The sequence below is a fragment of the Dendropsophus ebraccatus genome, chromosome 12 (genome assembly GCF_027789765.1).
Source record: "Dendropsophus ebraccatus isolate aDenEbr1 chromosome 12, aDenEbr1.pat, whole genome shotgun sequence".
NCBI lineage: Eukaryota > Metazoa > Chordata > Amphibia > Anura > Hylidae > Dendropsophus > Dendropsophus ebraccatus.
The window spans coordinates 39,377,213-39,402,859 of NC_091465.1; the positions used below are offsets into that span (position 1 = coordinate 39,377,213).

Below are 25,647 nucleotides of genomic sequence, written 5' to 3' on the forward strand. Positions count from 1 at the left end.
GCCTAAAACCAAGCTGAGACCTCTTGTATTGTCTGAGGCTGATAAAGACTGCTAAAAAGTGATCAGTAAAGCATTACATAGAATTGTGACCAGTGTCAGACTGGCCCACCAAAGGACCAGAGAAACCTCCGGTGTGCCCCCAGCTTCAGAACATGCACTAACACTCCCTGACATGTCTTTTATCACTGTTTCTTCATTGGTGGGCCCCCAGAATCATTTCTCCTGGTGGGCCCCAGATACCCCAGTCCAACACTTATTGTGACACCAGTAGATAGTTAAAATCACGTTAATGGGACATGTTCTGCTCATTGTTGTCTATGTCTAAGTGCTGCTAAAAGCAGATAAGGCAAGATAAAATGTAAAAAAACGAAATAAAAAATACATTCAGAAAATATAAACAAATAAAAAATAACAGGTTTCATCTGTTCTGTAAATCACAGTCAGGATTGCAGGGGGACCCCATCGGTCAGAACCCCAACCATCTCATAACTACTAGTAGTGTATAACTACTCCAGATGGAAATATTCCTTTCAGTTTCCTATAGTAAAGAATAAAGCCAAAATGTATTTAAAGGGGTATTCCCCCCAAGAGCTAAAAAAATGAAATGCTCCCAAACCTAGCTGGTCTTACTCACCAAGTCCCCCTGAGTATTTTGAGCTGTCTCCCATCTTTATAGCTGCTGCCGTTCCTGAGTTACAAGTTTTTCTAAAAGATGTTCTATATTCAAGATAGGAAACTACATTTCCCATCATGCAATGCTTCTGCCTGATGATGACAATGTAGCAGAGCTGAGAGAGCGACGGCGATGTAGCAGAGCTGAGAGAGCGACGGCGATGTAGCAGAGCTGAGAGAGCGACGGCGATGTAGCAGAGCTGAGAGAGCGACGGCGATGTAACAGAGCTGAGACAGCGACGGCGATGTTGCAGAGCTGACAGAGCGACGGCGATATAGCAGAGCTGAGAGAGCGACGGCGATGTAGCAGAGCTGAGAGGGCGATGGTGGGGTCTGCAGTCACCGGGTGTACTGGCGGGCGGGGGGGGGGGGGGCGATTTATGGTGGTCGGGCCGCCAGGAGATCACACACGGGGGGTGGGGGTTAGTTGCGGGCAGGTGGGTGACGGGGGGAACTGCACTTACCGGACGGCTGGCAGCTGCGGGACCAGGAAATTGTGCACCCAGGGCCTGGATATGGGGCTGCCCTGGGCTCTACTGAGGGGTGGATGGGGGGGCCCGCGGGCGTGCTGGGGGACGAGGGGAACTGCACTTACCGGGCGGCTGGCGGCTGCAGGGCCGGGAAATCGTGCACCCAGGGCCTGGATACGGGGCTGCCCTGGGCTCTACTGAGGGGGGATGGGGGGGACCGCGGGCGTGCTGGGGGACGGGGGGAACTGTACTCACTGGGCGGCTGCGGGGCCTGGAAATCGTGCACCCGGGGCCTGGATACGGGGCTGCACCAGGTGAGCCGGGGGCGGGCGGCGAACGGGGAGATCACACGGGGGCTGCACTCACAGGAGCTCCGGGGCGAGGGGGGCTGCACTGAGCGGGTGAGCTGCGGCCGGTGGGGATTAGCTGCAGAGCCCGGTGATTGTGCGCCCGGGAGGTGATGCGGGGGGGGGGGGGGGGCGCTTTGTGGACGGCCACAGGGAGATCACGGTTGGGGGGCGGGGGGTGTTGGGTGATATCGGCAGGCCACTGGGAGATCACGGGGGGAGGGGGGATACTCACGGTCGGCTAACCGGGAGATCACGGGGGGATGGTGCTCGCCGTCGGCCACAGTGGGGTGAGCATGGGGCAGGGGGGGGTACACTCTGCTGTCAGAGAGGATGACAGTGCTCAGCAGCAGCAGCTGTCAGCGTCTCACTGTCCTCCCTCTCTTCAGTGGACTGGGTTAGAAGCACTAACCCGGCCCATTGAAGAGACTGAGGACACGTGATGCGGGGTGCGGGCCAGGAGCAGGGAGGGTGTCGGAGTGGACTGAGAGCTGATGATTCTATGCAATCTGTGGGGGTGGGGGCACCTAGATAACAGCAAAACTGTGCATAATCCTTAATAAATTTATATTGGAAAGATGGAAAGCTACGGGTGAGCAACATATTAATGCAAAAATAATTTTGGGGGGAATACCCCTTTAAATCTATAGCTGTATATGCCGTGTATGGCTATGTTAACCCATAGTATTTTGGGCAGTGTTTCTGTCAGTATTGTGGGCAGTATTTGTAGCCAAAAGACCCAAAGGTTGATGGAAATACTATGTGTGTCTCTGGTACTTGAAGCCCTAGCCATCTTTGAAGGTAGAGGCTAGCTTTACACTACTGTATGTAAAAATGACGGACAGCTTTCCTAACAACGGCCGTCATTGTGCAAGTAAAATCTGTTATTTAAAAAACAACAGACGTTATTTGCACAATGATGCCCATTATGAAAGATGTCCATCATTTGTTTTACATAGTGTGAACCTAGACATATACTAGAATTTCGGGGTAAAATGTGAAAAACTAGCAGCAATTTGACAATACACTAACTATGTGATGAAATATGACTATGGATGAAGTGACTGCAGAATAGTCTTCATATCGGAGTGCGGGGAACAGATGATGAATTTTTCAATTTTTCACAGTAAATAATATCCCAGAATTTTATTTTATTTTTTTACATTTTTGCAAGATATGGTAGGGTTTTTTATTTTTATTTTTAGGAAACCTATTTACAGGATAATTGAGAATGGAAAACAAAAAGAAGAACCTGTATTGCGGGTGGTAAGTGACCCATAACGCTTATTGCCATGGCACCAGAAGATTCCCAATCTGCCTCTGCTTGACCCAATGATTGAACGGTGTATTGGAGCTGTTGAACTAGCACATACACATACACCAAAAAATATAGCAGCGGCTCTTACCTGTGTACTATTAGTTAAAGTCTCTATGAGAACATCAGGGACAATCTCATCCATCAAAATCTCAGCTATAAAAGAGTCCACAAAATCCTGGGCAAAACGTTTGTTTTCCGTGATATATCTATATGCATTGTGTTCCTAGAAACAGAAAAAAAATTGTCCAAAAGGGGTAAAGTATGCACGTTACAATGTGGCTATAAGACTGGGCATTATTTATTAATTAAGCAATTTTCTAAGTTTTAAATATTTCATGTTCATTGATCTGGAAAGGTCACAGGCTTGTGAGGAGGTTATCTTGTAAATGCTGCAGCTTAGCTCCTCATGTCACTCTTCAATAGCATATAACGTTATTCATTTGATTATGTGTACTTTTGAACTCTTTCCATCGAGACCAGGTTTACGGGGGTCCTTAAAGTGAAACAATCATCATAAAATTACCCCTGCCGCTATAAATACTTTGCTATATGACCCCGAGCCCTGTTTCCCGGCATATGAACGTTACTTATGAGGCTGAAAATATTCCCTATGCAGGCATCAGGGCGGTCCTCCGCTGATAACTAGTCATGGCTGATGGTAAACCTTTTCAGCAATTACGCCTCCTTGGGACCATTGGCGCTCAGAGATGGCCCCTCTGTGACACTACAGGCTCCTATATGCCAATGCCAAGTATTTCTTATTTCATGATGACTGGTTCCCTATAAGGGAAATGCCATTATTAATTGATTCATTGATGAAAGGGAGGGGGGCAACTATTTAATTAATAATGTAATTTCCATTGAAAAGCCTCCTAAGACCACGTTGACACTATGCATTTTATCACTAAGCTATGGCTAGGGTTCTCTGTGGCCGCACAAAATAACTGACAGGTCTATTTTGGACAGTCGCTATTCATTGAACAGTGTCGTACAAGGTAGCCTGTACTCACAGTGTAAAGTACGGCTCCTGGACATTCTTTACATTATGCTCTATGGCAAATTAGAGTGAAGGCACCCCCGATGTGCCCTTACTACAGTATCGGCCGGGTAAACATCTGAGACATGTTCATGCAGCATGTGAACATGGCCTAAACCTGGTCTGGATGGACAGCCCCATGCCAACCAGCTGTTTTACACAACTAGGGCACATGGATATAAATAATGTAGAGGAGCCAGAAGCCTTGGCTCTTTACATTGTATAGATAGAGGTGGCACTGTGTTACTGCAGTGCAGCTCCCATTGAAGAGAATTGGTAATCCAGGACCAACACTATACAATGTACACTATACAAAGTACAGGGTTTTAGATTCTGGCTTCCATACATTGTTTACAACCATACACAATAGCTCTCCAAAACAGCTAACTGTTGGAGAACCAAACTGTTGGCGCCTCTCAATTAACTACTAATGGCCTATCCTGTAAGTTCAAAATATAAAAAAAAAAAAAAAAACATGGACACACATTTGACCATACATTTTAAGAAACTTAAAGTGTACCTATCATTTAAAGAAACTTTTAACATGTCAGAAGTGCATATGAATTGGGGTCCAAGTGTTGAGACTCCTACGGATCATTAGAATGATCTGCCACTTCATTTCCGCTATACAAGTGGCCTATTATTGTAATGGGAGCCTATAGATCTTCCGGTAGATGGACTTGCCAGAAGTTCCCTAGGTTTCCATTATAATTCTGTTGACTGCTAGTTTAGAAATTTAAATGAAGTGGCAGAGCCCCTTTGTTCTAACAATTGGCGGGGGTCTCGGCACCCAAAGTTTGCTTAGATGATGGGTACACGTGTGTGTGTATGTGTATTTTTATGCTTAAATGTCAAAGACAGTATTTGTATTTTAGTTCAACAAATACTGCCACTCTTCTTATTTCTCCGGTATTGCAGATACTGATGATAGAACTAGGACTATTTACTTACTAAAGATGGTTTCATTCTTTCATGTTCCGTACTCTTCACTAAAATGGGTTTGTGGTAGAAAGAATCATATTTAGCCCTTCTGCTCCTAGAATATGAACTACAACAAACATTATTAATTAGCATTCATTTCCAGTATGAAACTACACTTGTTTTTACCCACTATTTTATTTATCAAACAACTCAAAAAATAAATAAATGAAGAATTACACTTGTGTTTTGGTCAGTCTTTTTGAGCCGCTACAACCAGGTGTGAAAGTAACAGAGGAAAACTATAAGGCTATGATCACACAATGATTTTCAATTACCTTTATTTGATACTCAAAACCACGGCCGTTATTTAAAATATCAAATAACAGCCGTTGTTTAATATACTTTGGCGGCCGTCATTCCAATGGTACATTATTCAACTTCAGGTTGATGATGGTCCTTTTGGATGGCGCTAATTTTAAAAGGTCCATAGAATTTAACTGAAAAGATGGTAAAAAATTGTAAAATAACAGCCGCTGTTTATTCATTTACAGTCCTGGATTAATGACACAAATGTTAATTTGACGACTGTTGCAAACAACAACCGTTATTTTATACATTGTGTGTACCAACGGCCATTGTTTCCATAGACTTTAATGGAAATTTTAATGGAATTTTCTCCCCGTTATGGGGCAATTGTCATCTGCCTCACAGGGGTTTTTGCCTTCCTCTGGGTCAGCACAGTAGGGTTTCCCTAGGTTGAACTTGATGGACCCTTGTCTTTTTTCAACCTTAAAATATATATATATATATATATATATATATATATATATATATATATATATATATATATATATATATCTATCTATCTCACAGTGAGTGAAATGCATTTTCACTGTGCCGGGTTCCCTTTAATAAATCTCTGGCTATGCGTTCCTCTGCTGAAATAATGTAAGACCCCGCTTTGTCCTTCTTCTGTAGCACTTTTTAGCAGTTAATGGTTCTTTGCTGCTCCAGTAGGCTTTCCAACATCTTGTATGAGCAGATGTTGTAGCGGCTTATACTGATCTCAGAATTATGCAGTATTATGTATGCTTTTAGCTCTGCGCTCTAAACAAAAGATGTTACATTCTATTTGGAGACTGTGCCCTAGGTTGACTCCATTTTCTGAAATTGCAATGCTTGTAATCAGTTCAAGAGGCTTGAGATGCGTTTCTATTACAGTACATATTGCTGAAAAAAGTAATACTGACAAAGTGCACAACAGCTGCTGTAAGGCTGCAGCACTGAATATGATGAGATGATATCTACCAGATCAGTCGCCGCTCTAATTGTAAGTGGTTAAAATATAATAACATTTACAGATTCCAGAGATACAGATTGGGATGCACTTCATAATTTCCCATGACTAGCATATCCATTGGATAGAGAATGACAATGAGAATGACCATACGGGACCACTTCTCGAGAAGAAACGGGAGCCAGCTATAGCACCCCATAGATGAGGCTTTCATGGCATATACACTATAAGGCCAGGGTCCTACAAACTCTTTATTAGGGGAAAAAAATAATGATAATTAATAATGGCTGTCATTTAAAATAAAATACCATTTTTTCACCTAAGAGACGTTGTGGGAACCTAGCCTAACATTGTAAAAGTCTATTTTTTTAAAGAAAAAAAACTCTCTTAGGCCAGGTTCACACTACGTATAACACCGTCCGTTCCGTGACCTGGTCGGGTCACAGAACGGCCGGTGTTACTGAAGATCATCCCGGACGGTAGTGCAGTACCAGCCAGATGATCTTCATTTGTGTGAACTGACATGTCTTGTGCGGCTGCTATTCAATGAATAACAGCTGCAAAAAACTGACATGTCAGTTTTTCGTGCGATCGGATGGAATCTCGGCCGAAGCATATACTATGTGGATACGCTACGGCCGGGATTCCTTTCATTCCAATACAACGTATTTTGTATAGATCACATCATGCAAATTGCAACAACGTCCGTGATTTGCACAAAACATACGTTGTGTGAACATGGCCTAACATAGGGGGAGATTTATCAAACTGGTGTAAAGTAGAATTGTCTTAGTTGCCCCTAGCAACCAATCAGATTCCACCTTTCATTTATCACCGATTTTTTGAGAAATGAAAGGTAGAATCTGATTGGTTGCTAGGGGTAACTAAGACTATTCTACTTTGCACCAATTTGATAAATCTCCCCCATGTGTTTTAAAAAATTGTATCATAACCCGTGGATGATTAGTATACAGGTAGTAACTATAAAGGATGCAAAGGTTACAATGGCACCATAACTAGAGATGAGTGAACCTCGAGCATGCTTCAGTTCATCCAAACCCGAACGATCGGCATTTGATTAGCGGTGGCTGCTGAAGTTGGATAAAGCTCTAAGGTTGCCTGGAAAACATGGATACAGCCAATGACTATATCCATGTTTTCCACATAGCCTTAGGGCTTTATCCAACTGCAGCAGCCACCGCTAATCAAATGCCGAAAGTTCGGGTTCGGATCGACTCGAGCATGCTTCAGGTTCGCTTATCTCTAACCATAACCCTTGGTGGTCTTAAAGGAACTGTCTCTAAAGGAAATACTTTGGCCTTATAAGTAAATTTATTACCCCTGCTATTATTAACCTTTTACTGTGATGTGATACATTTATCCATCAATACATTAGCCTTATATTATTAGTGTTGAGGAAGCATGCTCCAATGCTGTTCAAATAACTGACATCCAAACGGCTCTTGATGAACCCATTTAAAGGGACTTTGTCACCTCCAACCCACCCTCCTCAAAACCCTTAACTAATCTGTAAGTAGGCTAATGGATGCTGATTCCAAATCTGTAACGTATGGCTTTCTACTCCTTTTATATTTCCCCGTTGTCAGCCTACAATCTGGGCATGTTGATGCATGGAGAGGAATACTGAGCTCAAGAATATAATGGAGAGGACTACTTAGCTCAAGAATATAATGGAGCGGACTACTAGGACTCCATTACTTGTGGCTTATAGCAAAGGAATGCAAGAACACAGGAAAATTAAAAAATTGCAGATATAGAATAAGCATTGTATACTCAACTGATGTATAGTTGAATGATAACTTAAGTTTAACAGGTGTTTTGGAGTCCCTTTAATTTTTATGTTTCAAATGTTGAATATTTTATTTCTTCAGGGGATGTTTAAACAAAATATACAAAAAGTTTAACGAAAAAATGTAAAAACTTTCTGCAAAACACATTTTAAGAATAGCAGGGTTGACGGCAATTTGTACTGAATTTTGAATTATTTTATTTAAACATCCCCTGAAGGACTGAAATATACCAAATTTAGAACAAAAAATGATGAAATTTAACTTAAATCATTTGTCCCGAGTTAAATTCTCTAAGTTAACAAAGCACTCCCTGCTCTCGAGTAGCGGTCACCTTGTAAAACGCTGGAGTCCAACTACTCCAGACGCCAAGAATCAAATGCTGCACATTCAGGTTCGGAGAAGTTGCTGAACTCGGACAGATTCCTCAAGCCCAACGCTATTTATCTCTGTTTCAATAAAATTTCTGCTGCATGGCATTACTGTGGTATCACTGCAATAAATCATTTTCAAGATTTTACAGACATTGGCTATGTTCACTCAACATCTTTTAATGCTATTATTTTACAATGTCGGCCGTCAATAATTTTCAGGAACATTATTTACGGCCGTCATTATCAAAGGACGTTATTTTGTCTACAAAAAGATGTTGCATGAACATAGCCTTAGGCTGTATCCATGTTTTCCAGAACTCTTTGGGCCGGGCTTAAAAATGTCCCCGCAGCTCCGACGGTACAGAGATTAATGTAAAGGCGATCTGCCAGTGCGCGCGTCAGGAAACCTATGCCAGCTCAGAGCTGGAGTAGATTTCCTGCTTATTTTTACGCCAAAAGAATGATGAATGAAGAGGACCTTGAGTCCTTGCCCCTATCCCCGCCCACTCCACACCCCCTTTCCGCCCCACTAGTGTACCGGTTGGAAATGAGCCCGATGCGAATAATTTATTCGCAAAACGGCCATTTGCAAATAAATTTATTCGCATCGGGCCCATTTCCGACAATAAATACGCATTTTCCCGTTAATACATCTCCCCCATAGTATACCCTCCAGCCGGGATCCCTAGCAGTCGCAAGAAAAACTGACATGTCAGTTCATACAATGGAAAGTGTGGCTCTGGCCGCACTCTCCATTGTGTGCAATGGTGAATTGGGATGCGGGCATACACGGGTGCGCTCACATCCTAATTCAACATAAATGAAGTACCGGCCAGAAATGATCTTCACTGACACCTGTCATTCTGTGACACGGTCGGGTCACAGAACGGCCGGTGTCTTATGCTGTGTGAACCCGGCCTAAAAGTGACTGAGCAATATTTCATGGACCCGGCATCCCCTTGATCTGCATGGGGACATCCAGGTATCACTTTGGTCTGTTGAATAAGGCCCAATTAGATATAATGTGAGAGACCCTACACTAGATGGTAACCAGTGTCTAAAATTTATGCCAAAACTTACCCTTCAGGCTGTCTATGTCGCTTCGTGTCAGCATATTCCAACTCTACCCTCTGGAGATCCCAATTAGATTTGGATGCAAGGCTGGAATATTAAAATAGAGAGAAAAAGACATCACAATGGTATCAATATATCCATGTGTGTAAAACTAATTGGATTTTTTAAATGTTTTCAAATTAATTATAACATTAGTTAGAGGGAATGTGTCTCCTTTTACTGATTAGATCCAGATTCTAAAACATGCTCTTATTCTAATACATTTCTGTTTTCTGACTGTATTCCCCCACAACATACACAGACACACTTTTTATACATTGTTATGGGGCTGCCGTGTTCCTCAAGCTGTTTTTAACAACATTTAGTGACATGCTTTACGGCAAGACTCATGGACAACAGGATCTGTTCACTTGAAAGGAATGTGAAATATTACTGAATGTATTCTGTAAGGATTATTTTATAATATAGGTGGTAAAATGGAAAATTTCTAAAAAATGTCACCAAAAATTTCTAAAAAAATAAACATGATTTAAACAATAGGTCATTTTCTTATTATATATTCAATTTAAGGGAACATTATGGTAAAAATGATTAGTGCAGGCCTTAAAGGGAACCAATCAGCCCAATTGGGCTAATATGGTTCCCTGAACTGCTGTACACAGCTCCTGCAGCAGCCACGGCATGTACTGGCCGCGGCTGCAGCAGGAGCTGTATACCCGAAAAAAGGACTTTAATCTCCCGGGCGCGTGACAGGCAGAGGCGGGGAGGTAGTCATCTGGGCAGCTCCCCTCCCGTACCTAGTCACCGAGCTCTGCCTGTCAGTGCGCCAGGAGAGGATGAATGAAAGGCAGAGAGGCCCTTTACTGGGCTCTTTGCCTGTCAATCATTCCTCTGAGCGTGCTGACAGGCAGATCGCGGTGACTAGATACGGGTGGGGAGCCACCCAGATGACTACTTCCCTGCCACTGCTTGTCACGCGCCCAGGGGATTAAAGTCCTTTTTCCGGGTATACAGCTCCTGCTGCAGCTGCGGCCAGTACATGTACGGGCCGCAGCTGCTGCAGGAGCTGTATACAGCAGTTCAGGGAACCATATCAGCCCGACTGGGCTGATTGGTTCCCTTTAAGGGGGTGGAGCATGACACAGTTATCATGTAAGTGTATTCATATGATATTCTCCCACTAACAGTCTGTCTGCCAAATGAGGCCTATTGTGGCCCAGGTGATTGTTTCTAGGAAAAATATAGACCTTTTTTCTTATCCAGGGCATTTCATTGGAAAGTCTTCAAAACTGCAACTGCAATAGTTTTTTTTAGGAATGTATTTAAACCCTATAATCAGTAATTTAGTGGCCAACTCTTAAGCAGCGTCCAATGTTTCTATGACCAACGTATGAAGAAATCCTGATCTTCAACTTTTTTAAAGAAACTGGTTGTGTCACTCAAAGTGACATCATTATCTGCCACCATTGTTTTCACTCCAATTTAGGAGAGAGAAAGCAGGATCACTGTCTTTCCTTACCACTCAAGCCTTGGGCATTTAATGTTTCAATGATTTTTATTAAAAGAACTTTTCAATTTTTTTTTTTTTTTTTTTTTAAAGATACATACATTTAAGAGCAAGACAACCCAAGAATAGTAAATTGCATAGAGATACATGTCTATGGGCCTTGGGCATTTAAGTTTGTCTGAGCTTTTTTTTTATATCTACAGTATGTGGCTTTCAAGGAGGCAATGTGGGGGTACACTTGTTATAAATGTTATAGCTGTTATTGCACAGAAGAAGCTTTTAGCTGGGAGGTGCTGTTCCAGGGTTACTAATTTGGCCAAGGAAAATGTGTCTGCCATTACCAGCAACCAATCAGATTCCACCTTTCATTCCTCACAGACTCTTTGGGAAATGAAAGGTGGAATCTGATTGGTTGCTAGGGGCAACTGAGCCAGTTTCACTTAACACCATGTTTGATAAATCTCCCCTAATGTGTATGCAAAAGTAAACTACACTCACCTTATGAGGTTGTGCTAAGAGATAGGCACAACTCTATTGTGTATAATGTATAAAAAGCACAGGACCAAAGAACTTAATCCCCTCTCCGTAGGAAAGCGCAGGTGTAATCAGTTAGCAGGTCAGATGAACCGCATGGGAACCGCTGCGATAAATACACTTGGGTCAACCACGCATGGAGGAAGGTATGTGGCTTACCCTCCTCCTCGGCACTGGTGCCACGCTGTTAGGTGGGGTAAACTCTGCTCTGGAGTACCCTTAGGGCCCTATTCCACAGAAGCGATAATTGGCCGAATCGGCCCCATTTGGCCTGATTTGGCCGATTTTCGCTCGGTGGAATAGAGAGAACGATCAGCTGATGATCGTGTCATCGGCTGATCGTTCATTTAGGTACAGACCTAAAATCGTTGTTCGCCACCAGTGCATCGCTACCATTGAATAGCGGTGCGCGGCGGCGACCGACGATTTCAGCAGAACCATACATTACCTGTCTGGGCGCAGGTCTTCTTCCTCCCGGTCCTGCGCCGCAGCATCGGCTTCGGAGCTGGGCTGTCTGAACTTACAGACCGCTCAGCCAATCACTGGCCGGAAACGCCTCCGCCAGTGACTGAGCTGAGCGGTCTGTCAGTTCACACAGCCCTGCTCCGAAGCCGATGCAGCGGCGCAGAATCGGGAGAAGAAGACCTGCGCCCAGACAGTTAATGTATAAAGCAAAGGCTGCAAGGACATCGTTAACAATGTCCTTGCAGCCCTTGTTTCACGATCGGGGCCGTGGAATAGGCCTAGTAAACGAGCGCCGATCTAGCAGTCCGCGCTAGTTTACATCATTGCTCGGCCCGTGGAATAAGGCCCTTAGGAGCAGTATAATAATCAATATAGGGGGCAGTCCAGATAATGTGGCAGTGCTCCTAATGGTGCCCCGGAGCAAAAATTACTCCTACTTATATCGCGGCACTGGCGCCAAGGAGGAAGGTAAGACACATTCCTTCCTCCTCAGCGTCCCCAGCGCTTTAGGGGGCTATCAGCAGGTTAGATTCATCTAAAGTGCTGATAGCTACCCTTTAAGGATCAGGCTGTATTTTTTAAATCTGACCGATCTTGTTTTATGAGCTAATATTGTAACTCTGTGACACTTAAACTTATCCAAGCAACTCTAAGATTGTTTTCTGCAAAAAGTGTCTGAAAGTTAAATTGACAGCGTTATTGACAGTGTTACCGGTTGGTGGTGTGTTCCAGTATAGTCTGACATTGACCAATCAGTGCTGGGTGCATGGAGACACACATCTTTGGCAAGAGCAATGGTAAAGCCCAGTTGTCAACCTATTTTTAAATTTCAAGGAGGAATAACAGAGGAACAGCATCTCTGTAGGAAGACATGACGCAGACGTATGGGGATACGATTATTTCCTATATAAACACATCGGCAGAGCTGACAGATCTTTAAAGCAAATACATTACATTGAAATAGCAGCTTTCTGATGAACTCTCACGATTCTGGCAAACTTGTTCATTTAGTAAATGATTGAAAATGAGGAAATCTGCATGTGTCGTGTCTAGACAACAATACTTATGTGAAACAAGCATGTAATTTGTAACAAATGGTTGGAGGAAGAAGGGAGAGAAATCTATGCATACACATAAGAATCAAGTCATTAGCACTCAGCCTATATTGCTGCCATTATTACCCTGCAGACATATTTACTATGCAAGCGCACTTGATTTATTGCATGTTTTCTAATGCTTTCAATGTGATGATATATAATTTGAGCAAAATAAATATAGTTCCCAAGAAGTGAACAGAGGTAGAACAACAAGTCGCTGTGTAAAAGAATTACACAATATGAAAGACCCTATAATGAAAATGTCAGACAAAAGGAGGGAGCGTGCTTCTCCGCAGATGTCAATGTGGAGACAAGAAGTACTCAGACAGCTTAGCAATACAAATACAATACATTTTCTCTTCAAAGTTCACTACTGCATATAAGAACAGCAGGGGCAAACTTTGTGAACATCAAATTCAGTTCAGATTTGGAGGATACATATTCAGCCTCAAACTAATGTTTATGCACTGTCCTGACTCTACATGTAAAACTACATAAATTGAATATTAGATTACAGCAGTCCACCCAGACTTACCTTGTCAATGGTTGTTGTTGGATAGAACATTTGCAGCTCCACCAACTAACAAAACCATATGTTTCACACCTTTCCCTATGAGTGTTGGAGTATTTGTTAGTTGCATGCTATTTATCAAGGGAGGTGACAACTACTAAAGGTGAAAACCAGTATGGAAGTCTCCTAAGCATAACACCATAGAAAGAGAGCTACTTGATTTGGCTATATTCACACTACCTAATATTTTAGTAAAGAACGGATGCTGATTGCAATGGAATGCTGCTGTGCAATGGAACGTCTGCTGTGTCCACACAGCGTTATGTTAACGCCCATTCTTTAGAACAGGCGTTAAAATGATGTACTGTACTTGCCTATTATTTCCGGAAACTGTTTAATGAACAGCATCCAGAAATAATAGCTGTTCACACAATGTAAAGTGCGGAGGTGGCCGCACATTACATTGGAGTGAATGGCTAATTGATATGGTAAATGGTAAAAAACATTCAGAAACATTCTAAAAGCAGCCCGGTGACCGGCAGTTTAAAACTAAACTATGTGGGTTTAGCAACGTTCTACAAACCCAAATGTAGGTTTGCTGTAGAAGCTGGATGCCACCATAGGGAGTCCTGGTAAACAAGCCACATCCATGTTTTCCTGGCAGCCACAGGACAGCATCCAACCTCTTCAGCCGCTGGGAATGTTCCAGCTCAGAGAACGTTGTGGAACCTGAATAGTTAGGCAAGTTCGCTCAACACTACTTATGACGAATCCTAGCTGAGCATGTGTGGGACACCACCCTGCTTATAAGGTGGTGCTTGTAGAAGGTTAATCCAAGCCCGTAACTCCATGAACCTTTATCATTCGCCTCTATAGTATGTAACCGTGGATTAGAATAAGATAAACCTAAGGGTTTGAGAAGTTTTAAACTCTTCCCGAAAGTGGAAGCCCAAATTATTACATATAAGCTCTTACAATATTAGATAAACGATAAACCATTGATTTAAGTGCATATAACTATTATCCTAATGAAGGCTATATATCAGAAATTTAGCCCTACCTTGGCAGAAATGGCCTTGGCAGACTCTTGTTCTTGTATTTCGCTGACATAGCCTTTTCATACGAGGTCATGGCTATGAGATCATCCCACTCGGCTCTTGGTAACAGACCATATTGTTGGCGAACACGAATTAAGCTGTGAAGGACAAACTGGTTATGTGTGTTTTATACTTCAAGGTAAGATAAGTGATTACAGTTATGCAAAAGAAAAAAAAAAGGCACTACACCTAGAGTATAACCACTGGGCTATATAACCAATTAGTTACTGGGGGCTTCCAAGAACAAGCTTTGTGATTGGTATTGTAGAAGTCATTATATGCTGTTCTGACCATCCCGTGTTTGCACCAATTTCTCATTTACCATAATAAATTGTCTCTTTTTACTCAAATTTTACTATTTTACTACACGTAGTAGACAAATTTTAAAATTTTTAGATACATTTAAATTTAGTTTTTTTAGTCAGGTAAACTTTGAGAAACCCTGCTTTACAGCATTTCTATAACATAAACTTCTGTACTATACTGTCTACAGCAGCGGTGGGAAACCTCCGGCCCGCGGGCCGCATCAAGCCCCTGAGACCACCCGATGCGGCTCACGGCTCCCCTGTTATGTGCGCGCCGGCTTCCTGTGTCTGTGACGGCTGCCGGACACAGTAGGATGCTGTGAGTGCCGTCCCCTTCCCCACCAGAGCGGTGCACGTCTTCCTTGTCCTGCGGGCCGCGCGCAATGACGTCATTTGATCGATCGCCGCCTGCAGGAGAAGACGGGCACAGGCTAGAGGGGAGAGAAGAGGACCCGGGCAGCGTGGGAGCAGAGAAAAGGTGAGTGGGGTGTTTATTTTTTTTTTAATCTGGGACAGGCACTGGGGGTTAACTGGGCTACCAGGGACATGACTGGGGGGGTTAACTAAGCTACCAGGGACAGGACTGGGGGGGTTAACTAGGCTACCATTGATATGACTAGGGGGGTTAACTAGGCTACCAGGGACATGACTGGGGGGTTAACTAGGCTACCAGGGACATAACTGGGGGGTTAACTAGGCTACCGGGGACATGACTGGGAGGGTCAACTAGGCTACCATGGACATGACTTGGGGGGTTAACTAGGCTACCTTGGACATCACTGGGGGGGTTAACTAGGCTACCAGGGTCATGACTGGAGGGGTTAACTACCAGTGACATGACCGGGGGGGGGGGGGGGGGGGGGTTTAACTAGGCTACCAGGGACATGAATGGGGGGGGGAGGTTAATTAGTCTAACAGGGACATGACTGGGGGGTTAACTAGGTTACCATGGACATGACTGGGGGGTTAACTAGGCTACCAGGGACATCACTGGGGGGTTAACTAGGCTACCAGGGACATGACTGGGGGGTTAACTAGACTACAAGGGGCATCACTGGGGGTTAACTACAATAGCAGGGAACAATACTTTGCCTTGCCCCGGGTGCTGCAAACCCACACTACTAACTGCCGCGCACAGTATGCGGCCCTCAAATGATTTTATTAATGCCCGACTGGCATTAAGTTAATCATAGGACATTTGATATGCCAGCCATTTTGGGTTTTCTTTTTTACTCTTGTTAGACGATCGGCCAATGCTTAGTGCAGAAGATGGCTGTGGTGCTGGAAATAAACAGCGTACAGGAGCCTAAAGCCTCGGCTCCATATATTGTTTGTTGTGGTGGTTCTTTGTAACTGCACTGCAGCTCCAATTCACTTTAATGGGTTCACAGTTAGAGGCTATGTTCACACAACGTCTTTTTTAGTCAAAATAATGTCTGTTGTTAAATACAGAATACAGAGATCTTTGTAGTGGTCTTTTTACTCCTAGGTCTGTAACCATGACAAGGGGGCATCCTCTACGTCTAGAGGAAAGAAGATTTCATCATCAGCATCGACGCAGGTTTTTTACTGTACGAGCGGTAAGACTATGGAACTCTCTGTCACATGATGTTGTCATGGCCGATTCATTAAATAAGTTCAAGGGAGGCCTGGATGCTTTTCTTGAACAATATAATATTACAAGTTATGGGCATTAGATTTCCGGTGATACGTTGATCCAGGGATTATTCTGGTTGCCATTGGAGTCGGGAGGGAGTTTTCTCCCTGTGGTGGGGTGGTTGTCGTCTGCCTCATAGGGGTTTTTTCCTTCCCTGGATCAACACAGTAGGATTTCCCTAGGTTGAACCTGATGGACTCTTGTCTTCTTTCAACCTTATTTACTATGTTACTATGTTACAGTTACAGGCTATGTTCACACAACGTCTTTTTTAGTCAAAATAACGTCTGTTGTTAAATAATATTGGCCATAATAATGCTCATGATCAACATTGACGGCTGTCATTGTAAAATAACGTACGTTATTAAAAAAAAAAACAATGGCCATTATTTTGCATAAAAAGACGTTGTGTGAACGAAGCACTAGAAACACAACAGAGCTGATGCTCCAGGCTGCCACACCAATCACTGGGGGGTGCTGGGTTTTCGATAAACTACTGATGGCCTATGCTTTGAATCAGGGGCAGATTAACTTTACCATAGGCCCCGGGCTGTTCACCAAGCCTGGGCCCCCCCCCACCCCACTGTAACTATGGCGGCACTAGCCTGGCGTTCATAGTACAGTATAGATAATGTCATGATGTCCTTATTTGTGCAAAATTGCCATTAAAAAAAACTGTGATTTTTTGCAAATCATGGCGAAAGTGTAGCCAGGAGACAGTACACCACTGAAAGTATAAGTCTTTTTGGGTGGTCATGGGCCCCCAAGGAGCTCAGGGCCCCGGGCTGCCGCCCGGAACGCCGCTGTTATGGTCCACTACTGCTTTGAATACTTTTTGCCTGGAAAACCCCTTTAATAACTGATTTATAGTATATGCTTATATTTTATTTAGGCAGCATGCTTATATATTTTTACTGCAAAAACAGAGCTGAGATGTCCCTCTGGTTCAATGTTCTACAATATGATGGCTATTTATGGCGCTGTTATATGGTAATAAGTATTCTTCTATAGAATAATGATTCCAAGAGACAATACCTTCATAATACAGCCCCTGATAAAATATGACATAATAGACTATGGATGCTATATTAGAGATCTGTATGACTAGTACATAGCCATAATACAGCCATGTGGATGGAGTCTAACTCAGGATGTAAAACAATAACTAGTAATAACTATCAAAGCTTTTCAAATTTCTGATACAGAGAGGTTTAGTAATAGAAGTGATCCTGAAGGACAGTGTATAGACATCAATGTACTGGCATGAGAAATGAGTGAAAACGTACTCTTCTTTTTCTGTACAGATAGAAAAAACCTGACAATTACACAACAGCTAGTGTTATATCTATACCATTGACTTGATTACCTTTCCTGGATGTCCGCCCACGTTCTGCTGGATTTTATTGATGCCATTGTCTAGTTTCTGCAATTCAAACAAGAAAATTAACACAGTTTTTTTTTTAAATGGTAATAAAAATCTGCCTAAAGTGCCTTAAAGGGGTTCTCTGGGATTAAAAAAATGTAACTGTTTTCTTCTTGTCCTGAGTTTGGGTGTCGTATTACAGCTCAGTTTCATTGAGGTAAATGGAATTAAACTGTAATATCACACTCAACCTGAGGATGGGTAAGCCAGGGCTTTAGAAAGAAAGCAGCTATATTCCTGGATAACCCATGACTAGTATATGCCTTCACTTTATAATGAGAGTCCAACTTTTAGGGATTCGGACTAATGCTGAAAATAAGCAGTGCTAGTAAAGCTATATCCCACTTACATTTCTCTTGGATAGAAAACCCAAAAAACAGAACCAGGTAAAATGTAAGTACAAGCTGCTAAAGAGAAAGTGCGGCATCTTTATTTGAAGTCCATTGAAACATAGCAACCAGACTATACCTAATGCCTCCTAACAGGGGATGTTCCTGATAATTGGAGAATCATGTCCCATACACAAGAATGGTAGTAAAGACAAGCTTAGTAACTACAGGCCAGTTAGCTTGACATCTATAGTAGTAGGATGCAAACTCTTCTAAAAAAAATAGAAGATAATTATCACTTAAAAACAAACAACAGTATGGCTTTACTGAGGGCAGATCATGTCAGACTAATGTCATTGACTTTTTTCCCACTTCAGGAAAATATCCGGGAAGGCAGCAGTCTCATAACATAGATGGCTGCTAATAATGATCGGGATCATTACTGGTGGCTGTCTATTTAACAAGTCGACAGCCTTTACTCGATGGCCCTTAAAGTGGACTAGAGCTGTGCTCTATTAAAACACTAACTGTATCCCTGGATGTATGATCTAATCATATATATTATCTATAGTATCTATTTTTTTATCTATCCCTTGTCTATCTGATCTATCTACAGTATCTATCTATCTATCTATCTATCTATCTATCTATCTATCTATCTATCTATCTACGCAGAAGATAAATAGCAGCACTACCCAAGCAGTATGGGGTCAGCAATTACAGTCTGAAAAAACTGATTCCATAAAAAGTGAAAAATAACAGCATAGGGCAGTATATAACAGGCACAACATTTTAGCAGGCACTGTAACATTGTATTTTTTCACTTTTATGGAATAAATTTTTCATTTTATTGCAATACAAACCTTAGAGTGTCGTGGACTATTTCCTGAATATCTATCTATCTCCTATCTATCTATCTCCTATCTATCTATCTCTCTATCTATCTATCTATCTATTTTTCTCCTGTCTAGAATGTTAAACTATTTTATAGTATATAAATTATATAATACACTACAAGTGTAAATTATTGCTGCAACTTTAATGTATTAATTTAACCATATGTTACATAGTATATATGTTTATATTGTATCAATATAAACTTTAACCTATAGAGTCTATTGAAAAAAAATAAGCAGACATAGAAAGCTATTTTGCATTCGAATACTCTCGGTCATCCAGTCAAAAAGCAAAAAGTGGCAAACATGCCAGCTAGTCTACTCGACATGAAATCAGCATTACCGCTTCTGTCACATAGCCATCAGAAAAACAGCGGCTTCCATCAGCGTCTGTCAAAGGGAAAACAGTACACTATGTAACCACTGAAACTGTTATAAATATCAGCAAAAGTTACATTTTCCATCTTTGCTTGCTGACTGCTCTGTCTATGGGTGACAGAAACAAAATAGCTACGGTATTTTAGTAGCATTTACAGAAAATTGTCTGCAAAATTATTCTTCAGGTATGGACCGAAACAAAAAGCATGTTACAGGTAGTGCATTTATCACATTCTCTAAAAAGTTTCTTTGTATTCATGAAAATTGTGCTTTCAAAGTCTACGACCTGTGCTGGGCTGTTGTTGATGGCGTCAACTGCCTTCTATACAAAACACTGTAGAGAAGTGGAGGTCATCCTGGTACATTATCAGGGTCTTATATGGAGCCCTTGACTCTATCTGAGGCCACACATTATATTTAGCATTGTGCATCCCTAGATCTGAACAAGAGAGGTGGCTGTCACTTTCCAGTATAGTCTATCCGAGATACAGAAACAGTTAAGCGGACTTGGTCAGCCTTTTCTGGATGTTCTAATCACTATAATGGTCGGTGACTATAAGAATGCTGCCTCATTTCTGCAAACGCTGCCATGGGAGTCCTATTCTTTATATTAGTATTGATCCATTTAATCAGACACCAATAGATCAAATATTTATGCAAGAACCAATCAATAAGCCACAATTGTGTATAGTTGTAAGACCCTTTTAACAGTACAGATAATGCCTATTACAATAAACTGATCATTAAAAATGTTATGGTCTGTGATCTGAAGATGGTCAATTAGACAGTAATGGATAGACAATGCCACAAATGGAATATGGGAGCCAGGGGTCGTCATTAGAGCATGCTTCTGGGCCACCTCCCAGCCACAACTGCTGTGCGGCAAAATAGACAAGAACCTATTACGTGATTACTCTTTATACTTCTGTCAGAAAGAAAAACATAAATCAGGAAAAAAAACTTAACGTAAAAAAACAAACATAAAAACACATAAAAACAAAACAAACAAACAAAACAAAACATAAAGCAGACATGAATATGAACCCCAAGGTCTGGCTGGGGGGAACTGATACAACATGTACAAGGTGCTAAAGCAGGAGGTGCCAATGAGCCACTCTTTCATAGCCAGGACACAAATTATTGTAGTATCTTAAACACGATCCCTTCAACAAATAGAGTCCTTACTGCAGGAAGCCAATAGTTTGGGGTGATTGTTCATTTTCAACTTTTTTATCCCTAAAAATACAGATGGGCCCTTCCCTATTTTCCTCATGGCTTAGTATAGCCCAAAATGTGTGTCGTGAGAAGAGTAGATTAGAACAAAGCACAATAGAGCTGTATGTGCTGTATGAGTCAGCACCAAGGGATTGCGAGGTGATCTGCAGCCTGTGGAGGCTTTTGCAAGGATGCTGCAATATAATATTAAATAAGATAATCAGAAATTGGAGTCCTTCCAGGAATTAAAGATAGGTACATGGTTAGAGATGAGCAGAACTCGAGTATGTTCAAGTCCGATCATCTGGCATTTGAATACCGGTGGCTTAAGAAGTTGCAGCCCTAGGAAGTCCCTAGTGATGGTGGACACATCTGTATCTGAAGAAATGGCATCACCAAACTTTTGCTTGTACAGAGATCCAGAGAGATTTTGACAGTATAAGAACCACATAAAAATGTAGGTAAAAAGATAATGGTTTCCAAGATGAGAATGTGATAGCCTATATCTACAGTAAGGCCATGTTCCCACAGCGTATGACACCGGCCAGGTACCGGATTGGCCGGTCTCTCAAAAGATCATCCCAGCCGGTACTGTAGTACTGGTTGGATGATCTTTCACGCCGCAGAGTTCTGATGCGAGAGCATCTGTGCACACCCGCATCAGAGCTCCCCACAGCACACTATAGAGTTTGCAGCCCCAGCCGCTCGCTCCACAGTGTGCACTGACATGGTTCTCTGCGACCGCTATTCACTGAATAGCGGCCGCAGAAAACTGACATGTCCCGCATGTCTGCAGTATCGTCTAGATGATCCTTTGGGCCGCAGAGTTCTGATGCAGGCAGATCCATGCGCGCCTGCATCAGAACTCCCTCAGCAAATTATGGAGCTTGCGGCTGGAGCCACTCGCTCCACAGTGTGCACTGATATGGGTTTCTGTGGCCGCTATTCAATGAATAGAGGCCGCAGAAAACTGACATGTCAGTTCTTTGCGGCGCTGCGAGGGATCCCGGCCGGAGTGTATACTATGTGTATCTGCTCCGGCAGTGATCCCATATACGGAGATGCAACGTATATTTTCGCCAGAATGATTTTACGAAAATATACGTTGTGTGAACATAGCCTAAGATTGTTATTTGCATCTCTGTTCATTGTCATTGCATGAGTCAGGGTCAACTGCTAAGGTTCACAAAACAATTTGGTGAAAAGTCGACCAACCCCACAGATTTTGGTCTATTATACTGTATGATGGAGAAGTGGTTACCAATAAAGTTGAATTGAGTTTTCTAGTTTCTTGAGTTAGGGGCCTTTAACACCAGCAGACTATTGGTCAGGAGAATTGCTAGAAATGTTCCTTCAGCTGATTGGCTCATGTAAAAGTGACATTGATCAGCCAAGGAACGTGAAAAACGCCCAATCCTCAGATGATCTCACTGTTTGAACTGCTTTAAAATGTATCACTGTCAGCTGCACATATTCCTGTGTAAGTATGGGATGTGCGGCAAATAGCAAAGGGAAACTAACAGCACTGATATGCATACTGTATGTCCATGCTCATAGTTTCCAGATCACACATCATTAGTGCATAAATACCTAGTGTGCTGCTTTGAAATCTGGCATCCTACTCTTTAAAGTGACACTGTCACCTCCTCTTTGCATTCTGACATCTCTACACAGGTGTAAAGGGTAAATTTAGCATTTTTCATACCTTATTTTATATCATAGGTCATGGTTCTTGTTCAAGTAAAAAGTCATCTTTTATCAACTGCAGATTGTGTTAAGTGGGCGGGGCCTCACGGCATTAGCGCCAGTTGGCCCCGCCCCCTCGCAGGCCATTGGAACAGGCTGACCGAAAGGTCTAGACCCCACCCCCTTTACGTCGAACAACCAATGGGCATCAAGGGGGTGGGGCCAACAGTCATTGTGGGTGGGGCTGAGTGGCTCTAATGCCGCAAGGCCACGCCCACTTAATACAATCTGCAGTTGATAAAAGGACACTTTTTACTTGAACAAGCACCATGACGTATGATATGAAATAAGGTATGAAAAAACGCTAAATTTACCCTTTACACCTGTGTAGAGATGTCAGAATGCACAAAGGGGGGTGACAGTGTCACTTTAACTCTCCCTTCCTGCTCTTTGCAGGATGGGAGAACTGGAGGGCAGGATGCCTGATCACACAGCAGCGCAGTAGGTATTTATGCACTCATGGTGTGTGATCTGGAATCTCATAGCGTGGATATATGCATATCTGTACCGTCAGTGTCCATGACCACACAAACAACACAAGGATCATTCGTGTGGCCCAGTTGCTCGATTTTTGGCTGTTAGGTGCTCATTTGCGTCCTTGCATTACCCCTATGTCCACTAGCAGTAGCAGATTATGATAGGTCTGTTTCGGGCAGTGGCCCTGGGCCCTGAGCTCCTGGGGGGCCCATGGCCACCCAAACAGACTTATATTTTCAGTGGTATATTGTCTCCTGGCTACAGTTCTGCCAAGATTTGCTGCTTTTTTACCACTATTTTGCACAAATCAGGGCATCACAACATTATCTATCCTATACTATAAACACCACAGTATCTTCATCACTTCTCGAAAACAGTATCTACATCTCCAATACTGGGTGGAGGCATGCATGCTTAATAATGCACTGTTCAATATCTATAACATTGAAATATAAAATTTGCTGTCCAGCTCTTAATGAAGTATATTTACGTTTTAACAAAAACATATCTATGATCTTAATAATTTCTCAAAGATCTTTTGCTTGTTGATGGTTTGGTGACCAAAGTCTAAATGACACACGTAGAGAGTTCATAGTTCACCTCCATGGACACTACCTTACCCCAACAAATACATTTCCTACCACTCTGCAAGTTTTTTATTCAGTTGCCCCCTACAGAATACAAGACACCTCTAAGAGACCCTATATAACAGATGTTCGTCAGAGGTTGGCTACACCATTCTTTTTTTTTACTTACACAATCAGGCTATGTTCACACAACGTATATTTTCGTAATAATCATGGCCGTTGTATAACGGCCGTGATTATTACGAAAATCTATGTTACCTTTTCTTCTATGGGATCCCAGCCGGAGAGTATGCACATAGTATATGCTCCGGCCGGGATCTCTCATGGCACCGCAAACAACTGACATGTCAGTTTCCTGCGGCCACTATTCATTGAAAAGCGGACGCAGAAAACCATGTCAGTGCACACTATGGAGCGAGCGGCTCCGGATGCTTGCTCCATAGTGTGCTATGGAGAGTTCTAATGCGGGCGTGCACGGATGCGCCTGCATCAGAACACTGCGGCCGAAAACATCATCTGGTCGTTACTGCAGTCACGGCCAGGATGATCTTTTCAGAGACCAGCCGTTACATGTCTCTTACGACATGTGAACATAGCCTCAAACTTAATGCATACATAAAATAAGAACTTAGCTAAATCTTCACACCATAGCAAATTGTCACCATGTAAAAGATCACAACTGAAGCATGGAGGAGCCCTATATTACAACAAGGTATGTCAGCCATATTGCTAGATATACATAGGTGAACAAAAGTGACACAGAATCAAATAATGAACAAATCATAGAAATCACATACAAATTTAAAGGTTGTCTCTCCTAGAGGAGGTGTTCCCCATCCGGAGGACCTCCTTAGCTCAGTTACCTGAAGCTGGAAGCTGGATCTCAGCAGAGCTTATGTTGCTGAAGGCGTGCGATGAGGAATCTGCTGCTTGATCCATATCCCTGCTTCAAGTAATAGGGGAGTGTACAGAACTGAATGGCCCCTGACTTTAGCCTTGGTGTACAGCACTGTGCTCATCATTGCTTCCCATGATACAAGATTTATAACATGTAACATAATTGCTATGACCCTGTAAGATACTAAGATACTGTACAGTGATAATACAGTGCTTGCTGGCAGCTCCCACAGCCCACACATTGCAGAACTCAAAGATGCCACATACATTTACTATGAAAAGAGAGAGAGAGAGAGAGAGAGAGAGGGGGCATGCAAGAACTGAAGATGGCATAAATCATGAAAATGCTTTTACAGACCATTTGATGGATCATGGGCTTGAATAGCTCTTCGTGTTCACTGTGTGAAGACCATGGGAGCGGTAGTTATTTAATTCTGTGAATAGATGAGGAGAATCCAATAGAAATAACATGCCTGCATAGCTCTGTGTGTACTGTGGAGACAAAGCCTGTGCTGCTTAGAGACACCCCACCCTCTAAACAAACCGACTGTCAGTGCTTTACATCAATGATACTAGCAGGCCCAGGCATTCCAGCTAGCTAGTGAAGGGAGGCGTGCTGCCACATATGCTGCATATAGAGCCACACACACATACACACACACACACTATACATATACACAGATACACACACACACACATACACATACATATATATATATCATACAGTCAGACTATACATGTATACTGACACACACACACATTAATATATATATATATATATATATATAAAATCCAGTCTGACTTTACATATATACAGACACACATGCTCATACTGTATATAATATATATATATATGTGTACATGCAAATCATACAATTAGACTATACATATACACACACACACACACACACACACACACACACACACACACACACACACAGGCTAAACACACACACATATACATTGGGACATCTACACATTACTCCTATAGGAATCCTTAGGACATCCCATTCTAAATCTTTAGGGATTAATATGGAGTTCTTCCCCCTTTGCAGTTAGAACAGCAGCTTCCACTCTTCTGGGAAGAGTTTGTACAAGACTGGAAGTATCTGTAGAAATGTTTGCTCTTTTTTATCCACAAGAGCACTGATGAGGTCAGTCACTGATGTTGGACAAGAGGGTTAGGCTCAGGGTACGCTCACAGAGAGT

At 42.5% G+C, this 25,647-nt stretch overlaps 1 protein-coding gene across 3 annotated transcripts in view; it reads right to left on the minus strand.

Annotated features, from left to right (window-relative positions):
- Positions 1–24,920, minus strand: part of LOC138769358 (uncharacterized) — a 42,751-nt gene extending 17,831 nt beyond the window's left edge. The window contains exons 1-6 of one of the 3 annotated variants that reach the window (XM_069947772.1): positions 24,797–24,920; positions 17,857–17,913; positions 14,492–14,626; positions 9,324–9,404; positions 4,795–4,891; positions 2,896–3,030 (exon numbers count right to left, since the gene is read on the minus strand). In XM_069947772.1, the coding sequence (XP_069803873.1) occupies positions 2,896–3,030; positions 4,795–4,891; positions 9,324–9,404; positions 14,492–14,626; positions 17,857–17,903 (495 nt within the window). In that variant the 5' untranslated portion in view covers positions 17,904–17,913; positions 24,797–24,920. Of the gene's footprint in view, positions 1–2,895; positions 3,031–4,794; positions 4,892–9,323; positions 9,405–14,491; positions 14,627–17,856; positions 17,914–19,481; positions 19,532–24,404; positions 24,495–24,796 lie in introns of those variants that run through there. The other 2 variants (XM_069947771.1, XM_069947773.1) reach the window with 2 other exon arrangements.
- Positions 24,921–25,647: the final 727 nt, after the last annotated feature.